Raw genomic sequence first — 12261 nt, forward strand, 5'->3', positions numbered from 1 at the left:
TTGGGGAGCCTAGGGGCATCATGGTCTGAGGATGGAGGAAAATGAACTCACACTGTCTTTCTGTTCCAAAGGAGAAAGAGGGTCTGCCTAGAGCCAGGGTGAACTCGGGCCAGGGCCGCTGGCAGCCTGGGAAGCTGCTGGGTGTGCATGGGCAAAGCTGCCAGCACAGAAGGGGACTGCAGCCTTTGGGGCTGCCCTCCGGTTATCAGAACCCTTCTAGGGGAAGGATGGTGAAGAGGGTTGGGTCACTCTGCATTTCAGAGGGAAGATCCCAGGCCTAAAAGGGGACAGGAATCCAAAAACCCTCCAGCTGCTTCGAAGGTTCGAAAAGGGGTGTGGATGCATCCACATTAGTAGGAAGTAGTAGGAAAAGTCACCAGGGAACGCAGAAGGGTGAGGCCGGAAGAATTTTAGCATGCAAATGGGTAGGATTGCCTGTTTACTGATCAGCTGCTGCCGCTGCGGGGGCTGCTGCCTCCTCCTCCTCCTCCTCCTCCTCCTCCTCCTCCACGTTGCAGGAGCTCTGAGGCTGTCCCTGGGCCTCGAGCTCCCTCTCTCCACCTGGCTCCACGTGCTGCTCCTCTGCCAGGAGGTACTGGGCCAGCTGCTCCAGGTCCTCCAGGCTTATCTTCTGCAGGCGCTCCTCGTGCTCCTGCCTCAGCAGCTGCAGCACGGCCTTGGCATCCTGTGGTTCAAAGTGTTTAGCTAGGACCAGTCCCAGCCAGTGCCACAGGGGCTGGGCCTGGGGCTGATGGGCCTCCTTTAGCGCCATCTTCTCCACGGGCCTCATGATGACATTGATAGAGGCATTGGGCCCGATGCAGTAGTCTGAGAGGCGCTTGTCATCCTCCAGGAGCTGGCCGTGGAAAAGCAGGTGCTGCTGCTCCTCAGGCACCAGCCGCTTGGACACCAGTTTCTTCAGCCTGGCTACACTCTCTTGCCCTGACACCTTCAGACTGCATCTCTGGCCCAGGAGCAGCTTGACTGTGAGGAACATCAGGCTAACCGTGGAATCAGGAGGGGTCCATGCTCTGGGAGCTGCCCTGAAGATTAAGGAGTCCTTGCAGGAGATATTGGCTTCTCCCTGTCAACAGAGGGCTAGTGGTCCCAGGAGACCAGGGACCCAGCTTAGGCAGACAGCTATTGGCTACTGCACAGTGATGTCACAATTCTACAGGAAGGCTCCTTTTCAGAGTGGAACTTTAGGGACAGCAGAGGGATATTTGGGCCCAGAGCATCCTTCCTCCAGGAGAGGACAAAAAGAGCAGCAGGAGAGAAAATGTGGGACTGGGAGAAAGGAGAGTGCGACTAGGGAAAGGGAGGGCTGGGAAGGACAGGGTGGCAGGAGGAGCATGTCTATTGATTTCTTCCACACATATGTATTAGGTGCCCTCTCTGTGCCAGCACCTGGACCTGGGGAGACAGTCACATTCAAATGGATGCCTTCTGCCTTCGTGACGCTCACACTAGTGAGCGGACTAGCATTTATCAAGTGCCCTCTTTCTGTCAGGCACTTTATAAGCTCTCTTGGATTGGATTCCAGCAGTAGACCCTGAGACAGGAATTTGAGCACAAGTACTCAATTAGGAGGTGATCCCAGGAAGCACCAGGAGGGGAGTGAGGAAGTGAGATGAAGAAGGGAGGGAAATCGAAACGTGCATTCATGAGCAGGTTGCCCTTGTGGGAAACTGGTATTTTATCCTGCTGGGGAGCCTGGGAGGCTGCATGGAACACACTTGAGTCGCATTACCTGTGAAGCAAATAAGCTGGGTCTTTTTCTCTTTCTTTTTTTTTTGACAGGGCCTCACTCTGTCACCTAGGCTGGAGTGCAGTGGCACCATCTCAGTTCACTGCAACTTCCATTTCCTGGGTTCAGGTAATTCTCCTGTCTCAGCCTCCTGAGTAGCTGGGACTACAGGTGCATGCCACCATGCCTGGCTAATTTTTGTATTTTTAGTAGAGATGGGGTTTCTCCATGTTGCCCAGGCTGGTCCCGAACTCCTGGACTCAAGCAATCTGCCTGCCTTGGCTTCTCAAAGTGCTAAGATTACAGGCATGAGCCACCGCATCCAGCCAAAGCAGTGTCTTTATGCTCTGACTTCTGTCTTTGGCTAATGGAAGTGCTACCTCTTTGGCACTTCTGGTCCACAGGTGTGCTCAGCACGCACCTGTGACCAGAGAAAAGTGGGAAGCCATCGGAACTTCGGGAATGTGAGGTGCTGAGGGGATACGGCAGGATCACCAACAGCATCTGCGTCTCAGCCCTGCCTCATTGAATCCTCTCAACCTACGAAGCAGGGACTGCCATGATCTTCATCTGCCAAGAGAAAGTGAGGCTCGGCTGATCCTACAGCAAGCAGGCAGCGCCCCTCGTGTCTTCACCGTTACCTCATGTTGCCTCCTAAACAAACCTCTGCTCAGTGCCTTCTGTGGGCCAGGCCCTGAGCAGGCACCCCCCGCTCAAAGGTGAATATTAAAAAGGACACTGACTGAGCCTCCTCTGGGTCTGCAACTTCTGTTGCATTTGACAGTTTTCAGTGCAACACATTGCTGAAGGCCTTCAAGGTCAAGGCTTTTATATATGTTGTCACATTTAAGCCTGGGAGGAAGGTATTGTCTCATTTTAGAATTACGCAACCTTGGAGAAGACCTGGGTAACATCTCACAGTCGGTGGGCTGATTTTGTCAGGGATCCCCTCAACTCTCACCAGCTCTGTGCTTGACTGTGACTTTCTTCTCACTCACCCTCTCCCTCCCTCTCTCCCACCTAACCTTCTCTCCTTTTCCACCCGCCTGGAAGCTACAGCGGCACGATGCTGTTGTCAACAGCCTCAGACTTTCCTGACCTGCCCTCCCACAGCACCCAGCCCCGATCTCCCCCTTAAGGTGGCTGCAAGTTCTGCCCCTGGAATCAGGGGCACCTGGAAGCCAAGGGCAGCTGATGAAAATACCCATGGATGCCACAAACTCAGCTGGTCCTCACCTCCCACCCCAGTCCCATGTTCACTCTTGCTGGGTGACCCATATTCTAGTCCATAGGGAAACTAGAGCTCACAAGTCAGGAATTCCCTGACCTTCTGTCTCTTCCTCTCTTCCTTCCTCCTCTCCTTTCCCCCACTAAGTGAGCCCCCTTGTTATTCCCCTCTTCCCTGAAAATGCCTCTGAAACCCACTCCTCCTCCTCCACATCCCTACTGCCCATCGGTTCAGGCTGTCAACTCTCGCCAGCCCCTAGTTCATGTTCTCCACCGGTCCCACCGCCCTGGGTCCATTCATACCACAGCCAAGGGGATCTTCCCAAAATAAAAGCAAGGTTGTGGACTCCTCTGAGTAACACCATCCAGTTTCGTCTCCTCTGCTTTTGGGATCAAAACTGGCCTTGTTGGCCGGGCCCTGCTCGTCACCCAGCCTCACGCCTTCCCACTTGGCATCCTCCACTGTGGCCACACCAACCTGCATTTCCTCAACTTGCTTGTCCCATTTGAACTCTTCCAAAGCATCTTTCAAAACTCAGGTTTAGTGCACACCTATAGTCCAATCTACTTGAGAAACCAAGGCAGGAACATAGCTTGAGCTCGGGAGTCCAAGACCAGCCTGGATAACATAAGAAGATCTTGTCTCTTTAAAAAAAAAAAAAAAAAAAAAAAAGGAAAAACAAAGGGAAAAAAAAACCTCAGGTTGAAAATCTCCTGAAGTGAAATCACCTCCTTCATGAAGGCTTCCCTGCTTTCCCCAGCCCTGGGAAGAGATAATCCGATCTCCCTCCATGCAACCATTGCTCCCCTTGAACATACTTATGTGAATGCACTGAGCACGCATCTGTGTCTCCTTCATTAGCTCTCAGACACAGGGATTAGGTCTTCTCTGCCTTTGTATCCCACACTTCCAACATGAGCCTGGTACAGAAGGCCTTGAATACCTGCTTGTCAAATGAAGAAGATAAAACTCAGACACACTGAGCCATCCAGGGGCATGCAGGGCGGGTCCAGTGCGGCAGGCTGCGTAATGATATAAACCCGCCTGCAGCCTCTCTCTCACCCCCGCCTCCTGCCCTAGAGAGATGAAAATACAAAATTACATAAAAATCAATCAGAAAGTGAGGCCAGTCTTTACCAAAGGATCTTCTATAGCATTTCCTTAAATAGCCAGCTCCCCTGGTGCATGTGAAATAAGATAGAATTTGTAAATGTGCCTGTACATACAATGTGGGGAGACCTGTGGACTCTGATTGCAGGGCCTCTCTGCAGAGGGATCAGGGAGATAGATGAGGTTTCTCCTTGGCCATGTGGGCACTCCCAGCCTCTAGAGGGGAGGACTCTGTGGTGGATAAACCATCAGATGGACAGGATTGGGGCCACGCCATGGGAGATGCCCTGAGCAGAGCAGAAAGATGAAAATCAACTGCCTTCCTCCAGCAGCTCCTCCTCAGACCCATCCACCCAGGCAGACCCTGCCCAGAACACTGGAAGCCACTGCAGAAGACACACTGGGCCTGGGCTTCTAGAAGCACATGAGCACCTCAGCTCAGGCTTTGTTTCTCCAAGACCAGTGGCTATGTGCAGGAAGGTGTCCTTGTGACTGGGGCTTAGAGAGTCATATCTGCTGGGTCACACTTTCTAAATCAGGCTACCTGTTCTAGAGAGTCCCAGTTGGGCCATGAAGACAGAAGCTTCAAAATTAGTGATGCCCAGAGAAGCCAAGAGAGATGGTCACTACCTAGCCCCTGTGTCTGTGCCCAGGAGCCCCCATTGCCTTTCCCAGGAGGGACAGTGGGGGCACCTTACTGGACCCTCAAATCACATTTGGAGCCTGGAAATTGTATGTTTTCTCATGTAATTGCTTGTGTTAATTATGCAATTAGCATGAGAAAATGTAATTGTATAATCGGAGCATGCAATCAGACAATGATTGCCATAATTAGAGGGGAAGATTACGGGGAATGAGTAGGTCTGGTGACTTGGGGAAAGAATCAATGTGTGCAGAGAGTGCTGGATAGTAGCAGGCTTGGACCCCTCTTCAAAACAACTGCAAATGCAATTCGTGTCACTGGGAAACCAGCACGATGTCTGGCGGGGAAGATGGCTGGGCGTGGGAGGGTGCTTTGGAACAGGCCTGTGAACATCTGGGTTCCTCAGAAGCCATTTGCAATCCCCTGAGCAGACTGACTGGACATTGTATGCTGAGGGTGTGAACTTCTCAGGATAAAAGCCATATGTCCAGCTGCTGGCCTGGGACCTGCCCTGAGCAATCCCATTCCTTGAGTCCCATTTTCCTCCTCTAACGGGAGTGTGATCACTGCCCAGGGTCCCTTGCAGGGTTGCTGTGAGGGCCAAAATAGGAAGGCCATGCCCCCAGGACCTAACACAGCTTCCAACCTATGAAGACATCCGGATGTATAGATCTAATTTATATATGTAAATGGCAGCTCTTACTGTCACCCCTCAACAGTGAAGGAAGATCTCACTGTGCCTAGAACTGTGCCCAAAGAGTGAATCCCCACAGGCCAGGGTGGGTCCCACTGCTTGCACAGGTCGGCAGGCAGAGGCTTCTGCTGGCTGCTGACGGGGGCTCCAGGTGGTGAGAAGCTTACAGCCACTCCCAGGGGCCACAGGAAAGGCTCATATGGAAGATAGACCATGGTCTCCGCCCACCTCACTCCTCAGCAAACAATCAAGTTATTGCACTTTAATGATGTCGGGCTGCCCTTCCAAGGAAGGTGCTTGGGATGGGGCAGAACCCGGGGAGGCAGAGAAGGAGGGCAAAAGAAAGACAGAAATGAAGAGGAAATAGAGAATAAGAAAGCTGAGCGCAGGAGGTGATTGAAAAGGGGAGAACAGCAGAAGGGACACAAGGAAAAGGGGGTGGGATAAAAAGTGCAGGCAGGGAGCAGTGCCAGGGAAGAAGGAAGAAAAGGACCAGGGTGGGGCGGTGGGGAGAAGCAGGAGCAGGAAGGGACAGCTGATGCAAATCAAGCGTGCTGCAGGCTTCCCTTCTAAGAGCACGGCCCTTCTCCCCGCTCTCCTTACAGTCTGCAAATGGCTCACGGGGAACTTGGGCAGAGGGAGTGGAATGTGGGAAGCTGAGAGCACAAAGCTGTGGTCCCCAGCACACCCTGCCGCCCCTGGCCCGCCCCGCCACCCCCCGCCCGCCCCGCCGCCCCCAGCCCGCCGCCCCCGGCCCACCCTGCCGCCTCCAGCCCATGCACCCGCATCACTCAACAGTGTGTCTCCAGCGCCCACGATGTGCCTGCACCTGAAATGGTGAGGTGAAGACTGGCAGGTCCCTGGACACTGCCCTGTGGCAAGGGCTGCCCCGGGCCCACCACTGTGCTGCTGGAGACCCCACTCAGCCTGCACCACCTCCTGTTGCTGTCATCAGGAACCCCTCGCCCCTTTGAGGAAGAGGTCTGTCGGGGCTGCTCTATGCCCTGTCAGGCCTAGCACAGGACACGACAGGCAGCTTTTTAGGTGGTCCCTGACCCAGGCTGCCCTCCACAGTGCCTGGCACACAGTAGGCACTCAGTAGGTGTGGCCCACTCCCTGTCCCTCATCCACTGGCTGACATTGGCTATCTCAGCAGCTGCACCAAAATCGGTCCGTGGCTGCTCCCATGTGGGCCCTAAAGCCTCCTCCCTCCCTAAGTGTCAGGGAGCTGAGGCCCAGGTAAACCTGAGCCTGGGGCCTGCAGGGCCAAGGAGCTGGAGCAGGAGGAGGGCAGCAGAGCTCATGGGGTCCCAGGAGCCCAGGGGACATCAGTTACAGTCCCAACCCTGTCTAGTTGACAGTGGGTAGTCCAACATCTGAAAGGCCTCGGTCCTCACACCAGACAACCTAAGTCCTGCCCTGCGCTGGTGTCCTGGAGCCCTGGAGAAGTCAGACACTGGCTGGGAGCAGCTCAGAAACCTGGCCATGGCCCACAAGGAACTCACACCTGCTGGAAAACCTCACCAGGCTGCAGCCTGCTGTGACCACTAGATGTCACTGGTGACCTCACTGGCCAGCTCCAGTGGCTGACACTCACCGAGCGGGCCCGGGGCCTGGGCACGACATCACATGCGGAGACCAGCCCCACCTCCTGCAGACCACTAGCCATCCCCCTGCCCTCCTCTCGGGGGTCATGGTCTGAGCACAGACATAGCCCGGCATGGAGGCAGGAACAGGATAGTAAGACATGTCCCTGCAGGGGGACACATAAAGCTGCCATTTTAGCACCATGCATAAACTTTACTATGGTGGCAAAGGAAGTCCTGACTGCAGCAGGAGGTGGGGCCTGATCAGAGGCTTCACCTGGGAGGGAGCCTGGGAGGTGTTGAAGGAGGAACAGGAGTTGCCCCGATGAAGAACGATGCCCCAGTTGAGGGGCCAGCACACACAAGTCCATGTGGGAGTGTGGGACTTGGTGCACCGGGGTGCAGCAAAGGAGCGAGAGGCGAGGCACCCAGGACACAGGCAGGGCTGGCACCTTCACAGAAGAGCTCTTTCCCGGAGCTGAGACCTCTGCATCCCTGCCATGCGCAAGCACAGGAGTCCCCGAGGAGCAGCCCACAGCTATCGCTCACTCTCTCTTACACACACAGACACAGACACACATGCACGCGTGCACGTGCACACGCACGCGCACACACACACACACACACACGCCCTGCTAACCTAAGCTAGGATCAGCAATGGGCTTGCTTTCCCACACTGTGTCTGAGCTCCACTGGGACCCTCAGAACACCAGGACCCCGGCCAGTGCTGTGCTGCCAAGAGTGAGTTTCTCCCTCCTTCAGTGCCTTCTCTGGTGTGCCCTGGAGGACACACTGCCCATGGTGTGGCTGGTGGCCCATTATCTCAGTTAGGGGTGCTTGCATCATGATCAACACAGGAGCATCTCCTGTGCCCGTCTGCACTCTGGGCTGTGTGATTTCAGCTGACAAAAAGTAGTCTACTTCAGCCTATAGCTGTGGGACTGTGCCATCCATTTAAACATACCTCTAATCCCAGAACTTTGGGAGGCCAAGGGGCAGATTGCTTGAACCCAGGAGTTCAAGACCAGCCAGGGCAACAAGGCAAAACCCCATCTGTATAAAAACACCAAATTAGCAGGGCATGGTAGTGTGTGTGTATGGTCCTAGCTACTCAGGAGTCTGAGGCAGGAGGATTGCTACAATTTTATTATCCTGCCTCAGCCTCCCAAAGTGCTGGGATTATAGGCATGAGCCACTGTTCCTGGCCTCCCTCTGGTTCTTGAGTACTTTTTCCCCTTTCGCGTCCTCTTAAAGTGTTTCCTGAAAAATCTACAATTTTATCTTGGTTGCAAGAATAAAGAAAAAATGATTTCTTCCCATCTAGGCCAGATTAGATGGAGAAGCAGAGGGCCTCCTGGGCCAGGCAGAATGGTGGCTATATTCTGGACGTTCTACACAGGCCCAGCCGAGGGCCTGGACTTGGCAGGCACCCCCCACCTAGGAATGGCTTTGATAAATGTTCCCCTTCCTCTAGGGGTGACTGCTTCCTTGAAGATCTGTGTCATCAACCAGAGTGTCAGGAACCCTCCACCATGCGGTAAAGATCGAACATGATATATTAAAAGCAAGGACCAAGGCCCACAAAGCCCTGCCCTGAACACCTACCTGCTCTTGCTGGTCTTGCACATCTACAGCCGGGTCTGGGTGCAGAAGCCTGTGCCTAATCTAAAGATGCTGCCACATTGATCGCACAGGACCAGAGAGCCCTTGACGACCCTGGTGAGATATAAAAGCTGGTCTTTCACCAGGGCGGCTTGTGCTAGCCTTTCAGCCTGACTCTTGGCCTAAGGGGTGCTAAGGCCACTCCTTGGGTAAGATTCTTGCCAACAAGATCCCTTCTGTCAGTTGAGGAAAGCAGGCTCCCGCCAAGGAAGACGGCATGTGACAAGCCGCATGACCTCTGCCCCAGAGGAAGCTGGAACCAAAACGAAGGACCAAGGGAAAAAGAATGAGAAAGCTGGGAACAGAGTGACGCTGGGCTTTGGGAAACCTGCGAGACAGACCTCGGTTAGGGGAAGGGAGACTGAATTACAGTGGAACAAGGGGGCTAGTAAACTTGGATTTGACTTAGGCTCGATTAACCCCAAGGAAGGCCAGTTGGCAGGTGAGATGCTGGGTTAGGGTTACAGTTAGGGTTGGCCTATTATTTTGTTTTACTTCCTGCTCTTCTAGCTGGTAGCACTAACCACTTGCAGCCAGGCATGAGAAGAAGCTGGAGCCGAAAGCAAGAGGGAGAAAATGTAAATCAGCCAACAGCCGACTGGTTGATCCTAGGAGCAGCATGGGCTGTATGGAAAATCCTGGCCCTGATCAGGAGCTGCCTCAAGCTCCATACTAGACCATTGGAACTACTTCAGTGGAGTCATTCCTGGTATCAAAACCCAACTGAAGAGCTGCTGGACCAGCAGCCTGAAATCCTAGCTGATGGCCATCCCAGGGGTCACCATTACGAGCTTCTGCCCTGAAGTGCCTCCTCTGCTGCAAGAATATCACACTGGACTGACTACCTTTTGTATATTAAGCATTTTCCGTAATAAATGCTCCTAGGACCCATAGATAAATCATCCCATTACTTTCACTAACAGGGACCTGATTAAGAGGTAAGTGTCTTGGATGGGACAGGGCTCATGGTAAAGTGGGGAGTACAGAGCATCTGGCAACAGAATTGAGGGTGGCAGGGGCTGGCAGGAATGGTACGTGGGGTCTTTGCCCTGGAGAGAACCAGAGAAAGACAAGGGAGCCAGCTGTCAGCCCTGCCTCTCCTTTAGCCTCTCCAAAATACTGCCTCCCTTTGTCTCCCACCCAGCAGAAGCCTGGACCCCAGGTTCAATAACTGCTGGCCTGAAACCATCTCTGGCACTTGCAATTGACCTGGACACAAAGTACTCAAAGGAGGCCTGAGAGGCAGTGAGCGGAGGTCAGGTGATGGGAGGGCATGGCTGAATGGAGGCTAAGGGCCAGTCCCACAGCCCAAGCTTTGGGCACCAGCTTCCTGGCAGGATGGCAGCTGCCCATCAATGCCAATCTCTATTGGGAGTGGTGCATCTGCAGTGACGTCCCAGAGGCCAGGAAGCAGGGTGGGAGAGTCATGTGGGGTGGCCCTGGGCTCCCTCCCTGCCTGTGGGTAGCCCAGTTGGGAAGAAGGAAGAGTCCTCCAACCAGGATGCGGCTGCAGGGAAACAGAAATGAGCGCCCAGCCTCTGGGTACTGACTAAGCTTGTATGCCAGGCATTGGGTCTCTAGCACTGGGCCCCTCCAGCCCCTTGACTGGGCAAAGGCAGATGTCACGGCCAGACTGTATTCTTTATGAGACAGGAGCCAATGGCACTAGAATGGGATGTGGTAGGAATCACACGGGTTAACAGATAGGGTCTTCTGTCCAAGCCACTTCAGGATCTCAGAGTGGTCAAGGCAGGAATCTCTGGAGCTATCCAAAACCACAGTGCACCCTCTCAAGCTCCCACTTACACCTTACCCCTCACTTCTCTGCAAGGCGAGACATCTGAGTTCAGAGCATTGAGAATTACTCTCCTAAATAGGGAGAAATTTCTGATATAAGGCTGGGGATGTTGCTTCCTGAAAAACCAGAATAGGTAACTGGATGGTCCTGCCGTACCCTAGCCTGGGGACTCACAGGTCGTAGAGTCGTGGATTGTCAGAGACAACGGAGAGCTGAAAAAGCAGGCCCTACCACCCCATCAAGAAAGTGGGACCCAGAGAGGTGACTTGCTAACTCCAGGCCCACTGGGGAGGGGTTTCCATGCCTGCAGAGCCCTGGGGAGAATGCTTTCCAGGAGAGGAGCTGGCCCTGAGCCCAAGGAAGTAAAGCAGAATGGCCGTGGGGAGCCAGGCATGGGGAGTGGTCCCCAAGGCCCCAGCCAAGATTCCGGGCCCCAGATGAAGAGTGAATCGCTGGTTCTCCCTGGAGGGGAGTAGTCAGTCACCCCATAAAAGTTTATTTTTATACATGTCTGATCTATTTCACATCCGCTCAGATATTTTGACACATATACAGGAAATGTAACTCTCCCCCATATGGCAGTGTTTGGTTGGCCGGACCTGGGGAAACTCAATAGGGTCACAGAGGAGCAGAGGGGAACTGCAGCATCAAGGAAGAATGCCAGAGGCCTGAGGCCGCGATGGGCACCCCTGGCCCGCAGGCTGGAGACAGAGGTCACGGTGAGGTCAGTGCAGAAGTCCTCCCGCCTGGGTACAGAGTCCTGGAGCCCTAGACCTAGGAGACTGAGTGTGGTTCTGGTTGCGGCTCCCCAGGAGGAATGGGAGATCCACATGAGGATGAAGAAAATCCGGAAGAGCAGTCAGAGCAGGCCACCAAGGGCATGGGCAGCAGAAGAGACAGAGAGACGCATGGGCCTGAGCAGCAAAGGCTGGGGCATCTCTGACGTCAGCCAGGAGCAGGGATTTTCTCCATGTTCTGGTGTCCTGGGAGGAGAAGATCAGGAGACCTACAGCTCAGATGAAACAAGAGGAGAGGAAAACGACTCTGGGTCGGGCGTCACCTGGCTAGAACTTCCCCCAGTTACCCAACTTCCTTGAGCTTTCATTTCCTCACATATAAATTGGGGTGGCTATGACCCAGCGGGGAGGCCAGAAGGATTAAAGGAGAGAATGTATGTGCTGCCTTTTGAAGAGGGCTGATAAAGAGAAGAGGTTGGCAGGTGCCAGCTCTCCCCATCCTGAACTCTAGCATCTCCCTGGCAGGGCAGAGGGAGGGTGAAAGGGGGTCATGTGCAGGAAGTCCCCGGCATCAGGCCTGGCTCTGGGGGCAGCAGTGAACGCTGGCACTGGTCTGTAAGTGGCACTGTGACAGGCCCAGGAGGGTGTAAGCGCAGGCTGCTGTGGAAGAGCAGGGAGCGGCAGCTTCCTCCAGACACCGGACAGGGAGGGTCCTCCTTTCCCAGAGAAAAAGTAAAATATGCAGCTCATAACTCCACGAGGGAGAGTGGGCTGGAATAACACATTGATTGTGTGGAGCTTTTTCTTTTTTTTTTTTTTTAGTAGAGACAGGACCTCACTATGTTGTCCAAGCTTACTACAACTCCTGGGCACAAGGGGTCCACCAGCCTCAGCCTCCCAAAGTGCTGGGATTACAGGTGTGAGCCACCGCACCCAGCCTTTTTAAGTTTAAATTCATGAACGTCACATTCCTACAGGGTGTCACGAGGAGGCAGGTGGATGGATGGGCATCCCTAACTCACAGAATTGACACCTGCTCTCTCCCTGTGATCCCTT

General features: G+C 54.1%; 1 protein-coding gene across 1 annotated transcript; it reads right to left on the minus strand.

Annotated features, from left to right (window-relative positions):
• Positions 1 to 439: 439 nt before the first annotated feature.
• UBL4B (ubiquitin like 4B) lies at positions 440 to 1227 on the minus strand. The gene has a single exon (XM_012468005.2). It carries the CDS (start codon positions 995 to 997, stop codon positions 440 to 442), a length of 558 nt encoding a protein of 185 aa, XP_012323428.1. The 5' UTR covers positions 998 to 1227.
• Between the last annotated feature and the right edge of the window lie 11034 nt (positions 1228 to 12261).

This window comes from Aotus nancymaae, unplaced genomic scaffold, assembly GCF_030222135.1.
Source record: "Aotus nancymaae isolate 86718 unplaced genomic scaffold, 86718_ANA_hifiasm-v0.15.2.pri h1tg000007l, whole genome shotgun sequence".
In the NCBI taxonomy this organism is placed as follows: domain Eukaryota; kingdom Metazoa; phylum Chordata; class Mammalia; order Primates; family Aotidae; genus Aotus; species Aotus nancymaae.